Source organism: Otolemur garnettii, unplaced genomic scaffold, assembly GCF_000181295.1.
Source record: "Otolemur garnettii isolate 467f Iridium unplaced genomic scaffold, OtoGar3 scaffold00032, whole genome shotgun sequence".
Lineage (NCBI taxonomy): Eukaryota > Metazoa > Chordata > Mammalia > Primates > Galagidae > Otolemur > Otolemur garnettii.
The window spans coordinates 12,091,988-12,109,127 of NW_003852427.1; the positions used below are offsets into that span (position 1 = coordinate 12,091,988).

A 17,140-nucleotide genomic window follows, 5' to 3' on the forward strand; every position below is an offset into this window, starting at 1 on the left:
AACTTAGAAAAAGAAAAGGACAGGGAAGTTCCAACTAAGTTTGGTATCAAGGCTAAAATATAATCTGTAGTTCAGGTTGGGCTCAAACTCTATTGGTTTTGGCTAATGGTTTCTAGAATAACAGTAAGAAATGAACTCAGAAATTCCCTAAATTGCCTGGTTTAGATAAAGTTGTCACTAAGGATAATCTGAATAGTTCTTTATAACGGCACTATATAAACCTCAATAGGACATTTTGTCATTCCAAACTACCATTACTTACCACAAATGTAAAATCTTTTCCTTGGGTTTCAGTCGTTGAGAAATCTAATCGACCTGGATCTATTGCCCCCAACTCCCCTAAGCATTCCCCACAGAGTAGTCGAGCTTGAGAGTTTGCATCTTGGCAACCTTTCAGAAGCACTGTCACCAACTGTGAGATAATAGGTTCTACTGTTTCACTATCTGTTGCATATTTTATCAGTTCTTCCTAAAATAAAAGTAGAAAAAAATGTATATATAATTTCTAGAAACTTGTATATTTTCATAAACTACAAAGCTTAAAAATATTAAGGAATTATCTAATATAAGTATCAACAAAATTAAATTCCTGTATCTGCAATCTTTTCAGCTAGTTTTTGATAGGTTCATATAATATAGTTCACAATACGTTGTGTACAACTGAAATCATTAAGTGTGCTTGAAAGTCTTAATCATTAGTCCATTAAACAGTTATTGTGCATTACATGAATATACAAAAATGAGTAAGAAGAAGTCTTTTTTTTTTTCTGAGACAGAGTCTCAAGCTATCCCCCTGGGTAAAGTGCCATGGCATCACAGCTCACAGCAACCTCCAACTCCTGGGCTCAAGAGAGTCTCCTGCCTCAGCCTCCCGAGTAGCTGGGACCACAGGTGCCCACTACAAAGCCCAGCTATTTTTTTTGGTTGCAGCCGTCATTGTTGTTTGGCGGGCTGGGCTGGATTCGAACCCGCCACCTTGGGTGTATGTGGCTGGTGCCTTAGCCACTTGAGCCACAGGCACCAAGCCAAGAAGTCTTATCCCAAGTTAATAGTCTCATGAGAAAACACATATTTCAACAAATAATTAAAATATCATATGTATAATTAATATATGTATATAATTATAGAAATTATATATTGTAAATATAATTATGTAAATATCATATGTATATGTATAATAAATATATTTATAAGGTAAAGAAACAATGAAGAAAATGAAAAAGAACTGAGTAACTATTCAAGAATAGCAGACAGATTCATAAGTCAAGGAGAAACAACTATTAGTTAAAACAAGAAGATTGAAAAGTGTATAAAAACTAGGCAGGCATGGTGGCTCACACTTGTAATCTTAGTACTCTGGGAGGCCAAGGCAGGAGGACTGCTTAAGCTCAGGAGTTTGAGACCAACCTGAGCAAGAGCAAGACCCATCTCTACTAAAAATAGAAAAATTAGCCAAGTATTGTAGCAAGGCCCCTGTAGTCCCAACTACTCAGGAGACTGAGGCAGAAAGATCACTTGAACCCACGAGTTTGAGATTGTTGTGAGAAAAGAGGAGGAGAGGGAAGATGAGGTGAGGTGAGGGGAGGGGAGAAGAAAGTATAAAAACCAATACAGAAGGAGAAAAAGAGGGAGAAAGGATTCTGTAGGGATGGAAAAAGGTAGGAAGAAAGGTAGCATAAAGAAAAATATGCTGATCTTTTATCATTCATCTTCTCATATTGCTGTAATAAGTAAAATGTCAAAAAAATTATTCTCAAGCTAGTGAAGGTTTAGATATTGTACCTGTGTAATCAATTTAGAACCACTTCATTTATATTATCTTCTTTCTAGTAAAAGTAAAGCATATATAAGCATCTCAAACTCTGTTAGAACTATGATGAGTAATACAAAGTATAATATATTTCAAAAGAAAAATAAAAAAGATATTTAATCTCATGTGAGGCATCCATAGCTCAGTGGGTAAGGCACTGGCCATATACGCCAAGGCTGGCGGGTTCAAATGTGGCCCGGGCCTGCTAAAGGAACAATGACAACTGCAACAACAAAAATAGCCGTGCGTTGTGGCGGGCACCTGTAGTCCCAGCTACTTATGAGGCTAAGGCAAGAGAATCGCTTAAGCCCAAGAGTTTGAGGTTGCTGTGAGCTGTGACATCACAGCACTCTACCCAGGGTGACAGCTTGAGACTCTCAAAAAAAAAAAAAAAAATTAATCTCTTCCAGAATCTTCAATAGTCAATTTCTTAAATAACAAGATAGAGTAATTCAGCCATGCAAACCTAAAAAAAGCCCTAGTAATTAGTAAAAAGCAAAACTCAGATTTAAAAGGCATAGACATTTATTCACTTGATAAAAGTAGAAAATAAAGAAAAGAACATTTTAGTTGCCAAAAAAAAAATGTAGTTCATATTCAAAGCAATACATATTATAAAATACTAAATGAAGAATTTAAATTTATACTTATGTGCTAGGTGCCCCCAAATACGTCCTCTTTATTTTACTTCTAGGTTAAACTGGATTTTTAAGCAAAAAATATTGAATTCCAAGAGAATTTTTAAAATGACCATGTATTCAATGCATCTATTTTAAACAGCTTTTTAACAAATGGATAAATTTTTTTTTTTTTTTTTTTTTTTTTTTTGAGACAGAGCCTCAAGCTGTCCCCCTGGATAGAGTGCCATGGCTTCACTGCTCACAGCAACCTCCAACTCATGGGCTCAAGCGAGTCTCCTGCCTCCGCCTCCCAAGTAGCTGGGACCACAGGTGCCCGCCACAACGCCTGGCCATTTTTTGGTTGCAGCCATCATTGTTGTTTGGCGGGCCCAGGCTGGATTTGAACCCACCACCTTAGGTGTATGTGGCTGGCGCCTTAGCCGCTTGAGCCACAGGCGCCGAGCCAACAAATGGATAGAATTTTATCATTTTCCAAATGGCTAACCAGTTAATAAAACAAAACAACAAAATCCATGTGTGTCTCAATTATTTGAAACATCACTTTTATTATATACTAAATGTCAAGTCTATTTCTGGACCTGGTGTTCTTTCCCACTGGTCTGTTAATTCATGCACTCGTATCTCTTTATTATAATAATAGCGGCTATACAGTTTAATAATATCTGGTAGTGTTACTGTACTCTTACTATTTTTAAGAGGGAAAGAGTCCCAACTATTTTTAGATGTCTATTTTTCTATGTGAACATTATTATGAACCTCCTAGTATAAAAAAAAAACTTGGCATTTTTATTAGGATTGCATTAAATTTATACATTAACCCAAGAAGAACGGAAATCTTTAAAATATTGAGTCAAACTACCCAAGAATAAGAAATGTTTTCTATTTGTTTAAATCTATTACACCCTTTGTCTTTCAGAAGTGTTTCAAAGTTTTCCTCGTAACAGTTTATACATTTCCTATTACACTTATTCTCAGCTATATTATCTTTTCTTGTTGCTACTGTAATAAGGTTTTCAAAAAATTTTTCTGACTATTGTTTGTAATATAGAGTTATTGATTTTTATTTTTAATAGGTCATTCTGATGCTAAGGCTGGAAATGTGGTACAATCATAGCTCACTGCAGCCTGGAACTCCTGGGCTCAAGCAAACCTCCCACATCAATCTCTCGAGTAACTGGGATTACAGGGAGGCCACCATACCCGGCTAAGATTATTAATTTTCATATATTAATTGCATATCCCCTAATATACTGAATTCATTTGTTGCCTTGAGTTAATTTTATCAATAATTTTCGGAAATTTCCCAAGGCATGTTAGTATATCATCTGTAAATGAGATAGTTTAGGGGTTTTTTTGCAGTTTTTTTTTTGGCCAGGGCTGGGTAGTTTTATATTTTTTTAATTCTTATGCTTCTGATTGCTTTCTCTTATCTAAATGTATTGGCTAATATCTCCAATTGAATATTAAATAGTAGTAGAGATAATAAGAAACCTTGCATTTTATGGGAATGTTTCTTGTTTCCCATTAAGTAGGCATGTATATGTACATAAACATGCAAACATATATATACATATGTACATACATAAGCACATGTATGTATATATATGTATACATTTATTATATATAAAGGTAGTATACATCGATTTCTATTTTCTTGAGTGTTTTCATTTTAAGTAAGCAATGAAATTTGTCAAAGTCTGTTTCAGTATCTGTGCATAATTTTTCACTTTAGATTTATTAACTATATTATTAATATATAGTGACTATATTAATGAATTGATAAAGTTAAGCCATTTTTGCAATCCTGGAATAAAACCCTACTGGTCATGAGGTATTTTCTTAATGTGAAGTTGAATTCTGTTTGATAATACTTTAGTTAGAATTTTTTGGCCAGGTGCAGTGCTCACGTTTGTAATCCTAGCAGTCTGGGGAGCCAAGGCAGGTGGATTTTTGGAGCTCAGGAGTTTGAGACCAGCCTGAGCAAGAGCAAGACCTTGTGTCTACTAAAAAATAGAAAAAACTAGCCAGGCATTGATTGTAGAGGGTAACTGTAGTCTCAGCTACTCGGGAGGCTGAGGCAAGAGGATCATCTGAGCCCAGGACTTTGAGGTTGCTATGAGCTATGATAACACAATAGCACCCTGCTCAGGGTGACAGAGTGAGAAAAAAAAAAAGATAAAGAAAAATAATTTTTTGCATTATTAGTCATAAGTAATAATGATCTTTTTTTTTTTTTTTTGTAGAGACAGTCTCACTTTATCGCCCTCAGTAGAGTGCCATGGCGTCACACAGTTCACAGCAACTCCCCAACTCCTGGGCTTAGGTGATTCTCTTCCCTCAGTCTCCTGAGTAGCTGGGACTACAGGCACCCTCCACAATGCCCAGCTATTTTTTTGTTGCAGTTCGGCCAGGGCTGGGTCTGAACCTGCCACCCTCGGTATATGGGCCAGAACCCTACTCACTGAGCCACAGGTGCCGCCCAGTAATAATGATGTTTAATTTTATTGTTTTGTGCCAGGTGCGGTGGTTCATGCCTATAATCCTAGCACTCTGTGAGGCCACAGCAGGTGGATTGCTTGAGCTCAGGAGTTCAAGACCAGCCTGAGCAAGAGTGAGACCCCCCCTCCATCTCTAAAAACAGCCAGGCCTTCTGGTAGGAGCCTGTAGTCCCAGTTACTTGGGAGGCTAAGGCAAGAGAATTGCTTGAGCCTAAGAGTTTAAAATTGCTGCAAGAGTTTGAAGTTGCTGTGAGGTATTATGCCACAGCACTCAACCCTAGGGCAACTTAGACTCTGTCTCCAAAAACAAACAAACAAACAAAAATTTATTGTTTTGTGCTAACTTTTTAAAACTTAAATTTTGTTTTAATAAATTAATTGCAATACTTATCATTCAACTTTTAAGATTAGTGAATACTGCTATATTCTGAAAGTTTTAAAAATTGAAAATTTTCTGTGCTCTGGAAGAATTTGAACACCAAGGAGATTATCTGCTTTTTGAAGATTTGATAAAACCTCCCCTGTGAAACTGTCTGGGCCTGGTGCTTGCTTTACTGTGGATGAAGTTCTTGTATAATATTCTCAGTCAGATGGGGTGGGTCACACCTGTAATCCCAGCAGTTTGAAAGGCCAAGGCAGGAGTTCAAAACCAGCTTCAGTGAGATAATAATGCCTGATCTCTACAAAAAAATTTATAATCATCTAGGCATGATGGCATGCACCTATAGTCCAAATTACTTGGGAGACTATGGCAGAAGGATTATCTGAGCCCAGGAGTTCAAGGGTGAAGTGAGCTATGTATGATTGCACCACTGCACTCCAGCATGGGAAGCAGAGTGAGACCTTCTCTGAAAACAAAAAAAAAATTTTTAATTAATAAAAATTAAATGAAATTTAAAATTCAATTCCTGAGTTATATATTTAAAATGCTCAAGAGAACCACATGCACCTAATGGCTACTATTGGACGATACAGATATAAAATACAGGGTGACCATAAAGTTTGTGTACAATTTAAAACAGTATACAATTTAAAATTGCAAATGAACTTTATGGTCAGTCTGCAAATATCTTTAACTTTGATATAATTTCCTTGCCACAGTTGGGAAAGAACCCATTTAATTCTCTCTTTATTCCAGGTTTTTGGGGCTGGTATCTGCTGGGTTATGGGGGAAATGAACACATGTATCTCTGGATTCTTCTTATCTCTCCACAAATCTTCCAAGCCCTTCTTGCCTTTAAGTTTTTTTCCTTAGCAATCTACACCTAGATACATATACAAAACTAAATTAATCCTTACTATAAAAAAATCCTATAATAATATGTGGCCATTATATCTTAATCAGTTTACTCAGTTTGACTTTCAAGACTCCTGCAAATATACTTACCTTCTTATTCCAGCTAGGTAATCTATTAGCATTGAAGGGACCCTTGTCATGGAAGCACCAGATGTGATTTATCTTTTGTGACCCAGGTGGCAATAGTGGGGCAGCTGTGGCTCGCCCTTAAGAGTGTAAGAGATCTTAAATTCCCAGATTTTGTCACTTACATGGTTAGGTCATGACTATGCCATCTGCTTGGAAATAAACTAGAAAACCTATACCTTGGGTGGTGCCTGTGGCTCAATGGTTAGGGCACTGGCCCCATATACCAAGGGTAGCAGGTTCAAACCGGCCCTGGCCAAACTGCAACAAAAGATAGCCAGGCATTGTGGTGGGTGCCTATAGTCCCAGCTACTCGGGAGGTTGAGGCAAGAGAACCACCTAAGCCCTGGAGTTGGAGGTTGCTGTGAGCTGTGATGCCATAGCACTCTACCTAGGATGATAAAGTGAGACTCTATCTCAAAAATAAATAAATAAATAAATAAATGCTTGGTACCTGTGGCTCAAGTGGCTAAGGTGCCAGCCACATACACCTAAGGTGGTGGGTTCGAATCCAGCCTGGGCCCGCCAAAACAACAATGATGACTATAACCAAAAAATAGCCAGGCATTGTGGCGGGCACCTATGGTCCCAGCTACTTGGGAGGCTGAGGCAGGAGACTTGCTTGAGCTGAGGAGTTGGAAGTTGCTGTGAGCTGTGATGCCATGGCATTCTACCCAGGGAGATAGCTTGAGGCTCTGTCTCAAAAAAAAAAAAAAGAAAACCTATACCAAGGGGAGAGAATTTTTGTTATTCATAAGTCTCTATATTAAATTCAAAAGCTAGATGTCCTTTAAGTTATCTGAAACCCAGGGAGAGATTTGAGGCAAGGGGCAAGAACAGGGTAATTTTATTGTAGTTTAGAGTAGGAATTGAGGCTATGCCATGATAATGTAGACCCATAGTCAGAAGGGCATTAAGCCTAAGTTGGAGGACATTCAAGGCTCCTTACATCTGGTAGAATCATCTCCACACTGCCTGCTACCTGCATTGGTTATACAAGCTCACTGCCCCAGAAACCACGTAGTCATTATCATCATATGTATCTTTGTCCTATCATGAAAAGAAACATAACCTAGTTTTGTAACCAAATAATTCATGACAGTCATAGGCTCTCACATCTTACCATATGGGTTCTTGATATGTAAGAATGAGTAACTCAATTAAATTATTTCTAATGTATACATTTATAGGGGTCTGGTATTTTAAATACCAGTTCTCACTATCATCAAGTTTAGGGGTAATCTACATTATATTACCTAAGTAAGTAATAATGTTCACTGGGCCCCTGAAAAAGTAAACTTAAAAATGTAACTTTATTACAACTAGCAGAGTTAATTCAGTCAAAATTTTCAACAGTAAGATTGGTGACATTTGATATGACATATCTAGAGGAAAAATATGTGAAGACTCACATTAACTGCTGCCATACAAACATACCTTCACTTGGGAAGATGTAGTAACTTACAACCACCAAACTATGACCCTTCAAAAATAAGAATAAAATGCAAATCTCTGGGATTTAGGCTCAAAGGACGTCTCATAAGTTACTGGTTCTCAGTTGGATCTGATAATCTAGGTGAAATAAAAATTACTTCTTTCATTGAATCTACTGAATCTCAAATAAAAATGCCAACCTGTCATCTTTTCTTTAAACTTCAAACTCTTCTGCGCTACTATAGCTTTCTAATTGTATGGGCTTAGCCTACCTGATTTTTATATAAGGTCTCCTTCAAGCTTGTAAGAGCATGAATACGAACATCTACATTTTCATGCTGAATTGCCTTCATAGATAGCTGAAGAGTTGTTTGAAGATCAGTACTCTCAGAAGTCTCCTACGTGAAGGGCACAGAAAGACATACCTTATTAATTGACTATTTTAATAAACATTTCCAAAGGCCTGAATTCCCTATACAATAATCATTATTTATACTATACTCTTAAAAAATTAGTTTTAAGACATGATAAAATTTCCTTGTACAGTATATGTTATTTATAGTGATTCTCTAGGAAAAGGATTTCATTCTAAAATATTTAGGTCTGGAGAAAAATTTTATCCTAACTAAATAGGAATTTTCTTATTTAAAATAAATGCTTCTTGAGAAGAAGTACAGGCTTTCCTTAATTTACAGAGAGCTGGGTGGCGCCTGTGGCTCAAAGGAGTAGACGCTGGCCCCATATGCCAGAGGTGGTGGGTTCAAACCCAGCCCCGGCCAAAAAATGCCAAAAAAAAAAAAAAACTTTACAGAGAGCTACTTAGTTTTCTTGAACCAGGTCTATGGATTATGTAAGTAATTTACTTCTTTCTTTTACTACCTAAGATCAAGTATCCCACTTTCTGTCCCAAAGTGCTATGAAATCACTATTAATAACTTCATAATTTCAGAGAGGTTACAATTATCCTATAGTTCAAGTACTAGAACTATGTATTATTCTCCTTCTAAAGCTCAGGAATCAACTCAGATGTGACATTTCTAAACCAGGGTTTGTAGCACAACAAAACTAGAATCATCCCACAGCTTTTCTTTCTTCTTTCAGGGCATTTAGCTATGGCAGCTTCTTCTTCTGGGGACTGCAAGTCAGGACACATTAACTTGGGTAATAAAGGAACAAAACTGCACAATTCTTTGCACTCTGTTCTACCTAATGCTATTACATCTTTAATCTAAATGGTAAAACTTCCCTCCAAAAGTCAAAATTCATGGGAGCATTATCTACTTAACAGGAATTAACTATGGGAATAGAACTGTATTATCCCTAGATATGATTCTAGTCACTTTTGCTTTCTAAGGGGTAGTGAAGTTTTCTTTAGTTAGCTGTGAGGAATTTAGGTAAGGGTTTCTTTCATCTTTGCTGTATTAAATAGAACATGGTTAATTATTACTGACAGAGATAACATTAAGGCTGGGTTTAGTGTAAGAGAATGAAATTATTTAGCAGTTATTTACAAACATTTACAAGTTCTGGATTTCGAGGCTAAGGTTTACATGAGAACATTAGTATTCTTATTTATAAACTTATCATAGTTTTTAAGATAATACATAGTTTTAAGAGTCCCTACAGAACTGATTCAAAGCAGAAAGCTTTGATTTATACAATAATATAATTTTGTATTAATGATCTCCTAAATCATAAATAAATAATTAAATACCTTTCTGTATTCCTGGAGAACTGCTTTTATCTTTTTTAATTCTGGATGATCAGGTAAAAAATATATTTCATGAAGAAAATCTTGCACAGCATCCCTAATAGTTGGAATAAAAAGAATTATTTGCCAAGAATATGGATACTAAAAAAATACGAAACTGAGCCTGACTTAACTCATACTCAAAAGTGTGAGTTGCCTACTGACGTGCACAGAGTTCTTTCCAACCATGTCTAAGATGCTCAGCTAAATTTATATTATATATCAAATCAGTATACTGTGTATCCCATAAATGCATCAATGTACACAGTTACGATTTAATAAAGAAAAAAAAACAGTGGCAAATACCCAAAGCTAAGAAAATCACCCTATAATAGTCTCTTGCATTGGCCTTCAATAAACCATCCATCTCAGTATACACATCCATACACAGGATGGCCATAAAGTTCATGTGTAATTTAAAGTAGTTTGTTTATTTAATTTTTAAATTTTATTTTTTATTAAATAATAGCTGTGTACATTAATGCAATCATGGGGTACAATGTGCTAATTTTTATATACAATTTGAACTGTTTTCATTAAACTAGTTAACACGGCCTTTTCTTAGTTATTGTGTTAAGACATTTATATTCTACACCTAGTAAATTTCACATGTACCCTTGTAAGATGCACCATAGGTGTGGTCCCACCAACTACTCTCCCTCCACCCATCCTCTCTTTTCCTCTTCTTTTTGGGCTATAATTGGGTTGTAGCTTTCATAAGAAAGCTATAAATTGGTTTCATAGTAAGACTGAGTACATTGAATACTTTTCTTCCATTCTTGAGATACTTTGCTAAGAATATGTTCCAGCTCCATAAAGTAGTTTATTTTAAACTGCACACAAACTTTACGGCCATCCTGTATACAGTCCCTTTCTCTTCAATCTGAGCTGTGTGTATGACTTGTTTTAGAAAAATAGACTGTAGCAGAGGATGTGCTGTGCTAACTTGGAGTCTATGTATTAAAAAGGCTGGAAGCTTCCATTTTTATGCTCTGAAGAGCCCTGAGTTGCTATGTAAAACGTTTGACCTTAAACATAAACAGGCCATGTAGAGAGAAAGAGAGAAGCTCTGAGACTACATGACAGAGAGGCTAGTCCACCTGCCAGCTAATATGGCTAAACCAGTGACCACTGGCAAGACCAACAGAACTCACCAGTTGAGTCCAGCCAAGATTTCAAAATTATGAGCAAATAAAAATTCTCACTGTTTTAAGACAGTAGGTTTGAGAGTGATTTGGAATATAGCAATAGATAGTCAAAGCCTACTCCAATATACAATCCTCATAAAGAATTACAGCTAAGGATATATATAAATAATCCTTTTGGAGGTTATAATTTTTAATTTGTGTCCAATATGGTAAATAATGTTTCTGGGTCCAAATAAGTGTTTCTAAAGTCTAGTTTTTAATAACTCATGAAACAAATATGTGTTAAATAACTACTATATGCTACTATGTGCCAAACACTGTCTACACACTAGGGATGGAACAATAAATAAAGCCAGAATAATTCCTTCATTCTGCAATTATGGTCTTCAGTCTTACACTAAAGTGAAAAAGGATTTTTGTCATGATAGGAAAAAGGTAGAGAAACGATTCCTCTATAACAAATAGCAAAAATATAGTTTTGCCTAATAATACAAAAGGTATTTGGAAAGTGATCTAAATTAGAGATTTTATTTTTCTATCATGTACAAAATATCAAAAGTAAATATATTTTAATTAAATAAAAACACATTAACCTTTCCTTCTTTTGTGCTTTCTCTCTGATAGAACAGTTACTAAAACTAATTAAAGAGATTAGTAACAGCATATGGGTGAGTAGTTAAATAAACCATACTTAAATTTTAACCTTCCAGAAACAAAGGAACTATAACCTCTAACAGTAAGTAAAATGAGAGAAAAAATGTCAAAATATATAGAAAGACCTGTCAGGTTAAAAAGCAGCCTGAGGGCTTGGCGCCTGTGGCTCAAGTGGCTAAGGTGCCAGCCACATACACCTAAGGTGGTGGGTTCGAATCCAGCCCAGGCCTGCCAAACAACGATGGCTGCAACCAAAAAATAGCCAGGTGTTGTGGTGGGCGCCTGTGGTCCCAGCTACTCGGGAGGCTGAGGCAGGAGATTTGCTTGAGCCCAGGAGTTGGAGGTTGCTGTGAGCTGTGATGCCACAGCACTCTATCCAGGGGGACAGCTTGAGGCTCTGTCTCAAAAAAAAAAAAGCAACCTGAGTCTGGGCAGCACCTGTGGCTCAGTGAGTAGGGCTCTGGTCCATATACCAAGGGTGGCGGGTTCAAGTCCAGCCCTGGCCAAACAGCAAGAAAAAATAGCCAGGCATTGTGGTGGGCATCTATGGTCCCCGCTACTCAGGAGGCTGAGGTAAGAGAATTGCCTAAGCCCAAGAGTTGGAGATTGCTGTGAGCTGTGATGCCACAGCACTCTACCCAGGGCAACGAAGTGAGACTATGTCTCTAAAAAGAAAACAAAAGCAGCCTGAGTCAATAATAAAAATGGAAAGGAGTAATGCATATTCTGTCCACAGCAAGTTCACACTGGCTATTGCTCACTGCTTGTTTTGGAAAATCATGTGGAAATATGTTAAGAAAAAAGTTGTGGACAGAGTTTGGAAAGCCTCAAAGGTCAAGCTAAGCAACCTTTATCAGCTAGGAAATGCAGAACCACAAAATGTCTCTGTATACTGGAATGATACAGATTAAAGAGAGGATTTTAAAAGACTATTCTAGGGTGGCGCCTGTGGCTCAGTGAGTAGGACACCAGCCCCATATACTGAGGGCAGTGAGTAGGATGCTGGCCCCATATACTGAGGGTGGTGGGTTCAAACCCAGCCTCAGCCCCTCTGCAACAAAAAAATAGCTAGGCGTTGTGGCAGGCACTTGTAGTCCCAGCTACTCGAGAGGCTGAGGCAAGAGAATCGCCTAAGCCCAAAAGCTGGAAGTTGCTGTGAGCTGTGATATCATAGTACTCTACCAAGGGCAACAAAGTGAGACTCTGTCTCTAAAAAACTAAATAAATAAAAATAAATGACTGTTCTAGCAATAGCATGAAGAAACATGATAAAAACTTAAAGGAAGAGTGGCTAGCTCAAAGGTTAATGCAATGAAGTTAAAAGGGATTCATCTAAAGTAGCTGCAGAAAGTAGGTGACTATCCTGCCTATCCTTTCTCCTGTTATTCAACTGACTGCCTTAATTTGAAAGAAATCTTCACTCTTTCACAATTAATAAAAAGTAGTTTTTAATTACTAACCTATTGTTTAATGAGTTCAGAAAATAATTATAATGGAAATAAAATAATGCCACAAATGAAACAGAATCAATATATAATAATATGTGATTACATGCAAATTACTATTGTTTATTGACGAACTCTGAAATTTAAAAAAGTGAATAGTACCAACAGTAATCCAACATGTTGATATATAAAAATTCAATTAAAAAGTTACAACTTTTATTAGCAGCTTCAGTTACAATACCTGTTTTCAATTATGAGGTAGTGAAAGATAGCTGCAGTTTCTTTCGGCTGGATGTGTATAAGAGGTAACAATGCTACTATTACATGACTGAGAAGGGAGCCTAGACAAGCGTGATCCAGGCAACGAACAAAGCAGTCCCAAGCTCTATGTGAAAAAACAAATAAAAATTAGATCCCATTATTTTTATTATTTGTAAGCTCCATCAATTAGTTACTAGTTGAAGAAACAATACATAAACAATAAACAAACATAACATAACAAAACATAAACAATAAAAAGGCAGCTTTAAAACTAGAATAAAGATCAGTACTGTAAATTCAAATAAAGTGATGTACAAATTACATCAAGTCAAAAAAATGCAAGGTGACAAGACTCTGTTTCTACCAAAAATTTTTTAAACCCCCAAATTAGCCAGGCATGATGGTTTATGCCTGTAGTCCTAACTACTCAGGAAGTTGATGCAAGGCAATTACACGAGCCCAGGAGTTGAAGGCTGCAGTGAGCTATGATTGTGCAAGATCTGTCTCAAAAAAAAAAGCTATAGGAAAAATGTTTTAGAGCCAAAAATGGAAAAAAAAAAAGTGTGTGTGTATATTCTGTTTATATTTTTAAAAACAGAATATATAACTATTAACAATAATGAGTGTCTATCAGAAATGCAACTTGTTACATAAATTTGATTTTGGGAGTATACAAATGTTGTATATGATTTTTAAATTAAATAGAGAAAAAAAGCAATCCTAAACATTTTTTAAAAACTAAAACAACTAGCAACTTGGTGGCAATACACACAGAAAATAATGACTTCTGTGACTTTAAAGACACATATTCTGATTATACATCTCTAACAGGATACACTTTAAGGACAAAAAGAACATCCAAGGAGCTTAGACTACATTCAACAGTCCTATTCTTGGCAGTAATACTGAAATTGTCATTTTTACATTACTATATCTATAGACAGAAAGAAAAATTAAGTAAATACATTATTATAAGTCATGAGGAACAAAGACATAGAGCATAACTGAAGTATAAAACCAAAGACTTAAGTCAAAACTTATGTACACTTTAAATTGAAAATACAAACTTATTTTTTTTCCTCTTGTAAAATCATACAAATTTTCTAGTATCTCTATTCACTTGAGACTTAGAAGCAATGATAACTCAGTAGCAACAAGTAGGCCTAAGGAGTGCCTAAACTGGGAATTAATCTGGGCTTAAAGGAATGAGAGCTAGGGCCCCTGGAGGAAATTGCTGTTTCTGGATCATGGCAGGAAATATATAAGATGAACCTCGGACATTTTCTCCTGCCAGAAAACAGAGAATCTATAAAAGATTACTGGGGGTCATGTCAAAAGTCACAGGCACCAACTTAAAGTGGTTTCTATTGACTTTAGATGGAACACTTTCAGCAATAAAAGAAAAAAATAGTGATTTTAAAGGGTTAAAATTCACCTAATTTTTAAAAAGCTATGTGATCAAAATAATACAAAAAAAGGAGAAAAATTTTTACCAGAGGTTGCTGAGGCACAAATCTATATTCTACAAATTGGGAACCGAATGGCAATGTTGAAGTTATTTATCTTACCTATCCTATATGAACTGCTTTTCCTGTGTGAACTATATTTCAGGGTAGTTAAACATTTTTTTTTTCTTTTTTTTTAAAGAGCTAGTCTCACTATGTTCCCCAACTGGCCTCAAGCCCCATGGCTCAAGCTATCCTCCTACTTCAGCCTCCCAAGTAGCTGGGACTACACACATGCATCACCACATCTGGCTAGCCAAATTTTTTACGAGGAAGTTTATTTTGTTTTAAAAAGAATTCCATCAATAGATACAAAAGGAATAATAAAATTAGAAAAAGACTATTTTTTTCACATGGAATGAAATAATGGACTTAGACAATGTTCATTAATTAATGTTAAAGCCCTTGAATGAAAGAATGTTTCTTTTTGATTTTATTATTACTATTTTTTTTTTTTTTTGAGACAGAGCCTCAGTATGTCACCCTCAGTAGAGTGCTGGTAAGAGTGCTCATCTCAAACTCTTGGGCTTAAGCCTCCCAAGTAGCTGGGACTACAGGTGCCCACCACATTACCCAGCTATTTTTTGTTGCAACTGTCATTGTTCTTCAGCTGCTCTGGGCCGGGTTCAAACCCGTCAGCCTTGGTGTGTGGCTAACGCAATAACCATTGTGCTACAGGTGCCGAGCCTTTTTTGGTTTTATTTTTGAGACAGTCTCACTCTGTAACCCTGGGTAGAGTGCCATACTGTCATTAGCTCATAGCAACCTCAAACTCTTGGCCTCAAGTGATCTTCTTGCCTCAGCCTCATTAGCTGGGACTATAGGTACCTGTCATGATGCCCAGCTAGTTTTTCTATGTTTAGTAGAGACAAGGTCTCCATCTTGGTCAGGCTAGTCTCCACCTGAGCTCAAGTAATCCACCCCCTCAGCCTTCCAGAGTGCTAGGATTATAGGTATGAGCCACTGCACCTGGACTTCATGATATGAAGAAGTTATGAAGTTATTTTTTTTAATGCCCTTATCCATTAGATATATCTTAAGCATTTACATGTACAATGATATGATTCTAGGATTTTCTTTAAAATACTCCAACTAACAATAAAAAAGGTAAGATGAATAAATTAAGTAAGACTAGCAATGTTGACAACTTCCAAGGTTGGGAAATAGGTTATGTAGAGTTTCATTAATAATTCTCTTATTTCTGTAGTAAAACGTTTTTAAAGGTAAATATATTCTCTTTTCAATACAAATGGATTTTACTACCCTAATTATTTAAAGTTTGAACTCAATTTGCCTCAAATAAATAAAAAGTCAAGTTAGTGTTACCAGGAAATGCAAAAGAATTAATGAATTCAGGCTGTCATTTACCTGCAACACAATTCAGGAAAATCATCCTTGAATCGAAGGCCAGTTCTCAGCGTGGTCATCATCTTCACTCTCACAGAACTGACGTGTTTGGGTCCCATTAACTTCATCAAGGACATCAAACTGTTCAAGGCCTAGAAAGTTAAGTAGTACTTTTTTAAAAAGCCTATAAACAAGTTGCCAGAAGCAAATAAGCCCAAGGACAAGTGCTTCTCACCCAAGTCACAGGGTGTCATCTATTCTCAAACACCACTACAAGTCTAATAAAGGTTGGCCAGTTAATTTTCTCAACGTCTTATGTGGGAATTATGAAGTTGAAAAATACAAGTTGCGTTCTTTTTTTTTTTTTACAAGTTGCGTTCTGATTGCTTCTTTTCTCTTGAAAGTAATTTGATATTTTGATCAAGTTGTCCTCTAGAACAGTAAATTCTGAAATTTACTAAAGATATAATACATACTATTTGATTTTACTCAGATCTCCCCCAAACTCCTACATAGCACATATATAAACCAAACTGATTTAAAATCATTTGAATTTGAAAGCCTTGTAAAAATTTTTGAAGTAAATGGTGATCAACAGTGATCAACAGTTAAACAAGTGCATACCAACAGGGGGAGGTGTCAGGGACTGACCCCACCGGGTTTGTTTTTGGTGTGTGTTTAATGCAGAGTTGTGGTTTCACCTTTTTGTTATTAGATCCTAATGCACCCATCCCTAACACTTTCACACATCAGCACTCTTGGATCAATGATTCTTTACACTTAAAAAAAAATAATTCTTAACACTTATCTCACAGTCTCTTTTACAGAAAAAGCTGGTGTTCTATTTTCTTCTAAGTGCTCTTCACAGGGAAGTTAGTAAGCAGTGTATTTGTATTTGGTGAAGATCAGGTATATATGACTGAAAATATAGAACATCTTAAAATTCCATAAATCCATTTGTGTCAAGGAATGACTTACCTTTTTTTCCTTGTGATAAAGACATAAATATGGAAAGAGGCAATATAATTTCTCAGTAGCTGAGATACAGGAAGCATGATCATGTCATATTTTGAAGGAAATATGCAGAGAGTTAACAAGAAAATTCGTAGAGTTGGAATGTGAAATTATTTGTTCTTAGGCAAAGAGTAAAGAGGAAGAAGATGGCTCGGCGCCTATGGCTCAAGCGGCTAAGGCACCAGCCACATACACCTAAGGTGGCGGGTT

The 17,140-nt window shown here is 36.2% G+C and overlaps 1 protein-coding gene across 1 annotated transcript in view; it reads right to left on the reverse strand.

Annotated features, from left to right (window-relative positions):
* The window catches only part of ATR (ATR serine/threonine kinase), a 142,095-nt gene that overhangs the window by 82,400 nt on the left and 42,555 nt on the right, over positions 1 to 17,140 (reverse strand). Inside the window, exons 18-22 of the mRNA XM_023513056.1 lie at positions 15,938 to 16,068; positions 13,045 to 13,188; positions 9,521 to 9,614; positions 8,079 to 8,204; positions 263 to 469 (exon numbers count right to left, since the gene is read on the reverse strand). Of these exons, the coding sequence (XP_023368824.1) occupies positions 263 to 469; positions 8,079 to 8,204; positions 9,521 to 9,614; positions 13,045 to 13,188; positions 15,938 to 16,068 (702 nt within the window). The remainder of the gene's footprint in view (positions 1 to 262; positions 470 to 8,078; positions 8,205 to 9,520; positions 9,615 to 13,044; positions 13,189 to 15,937; positions 16,069 to 17,140) is intronic.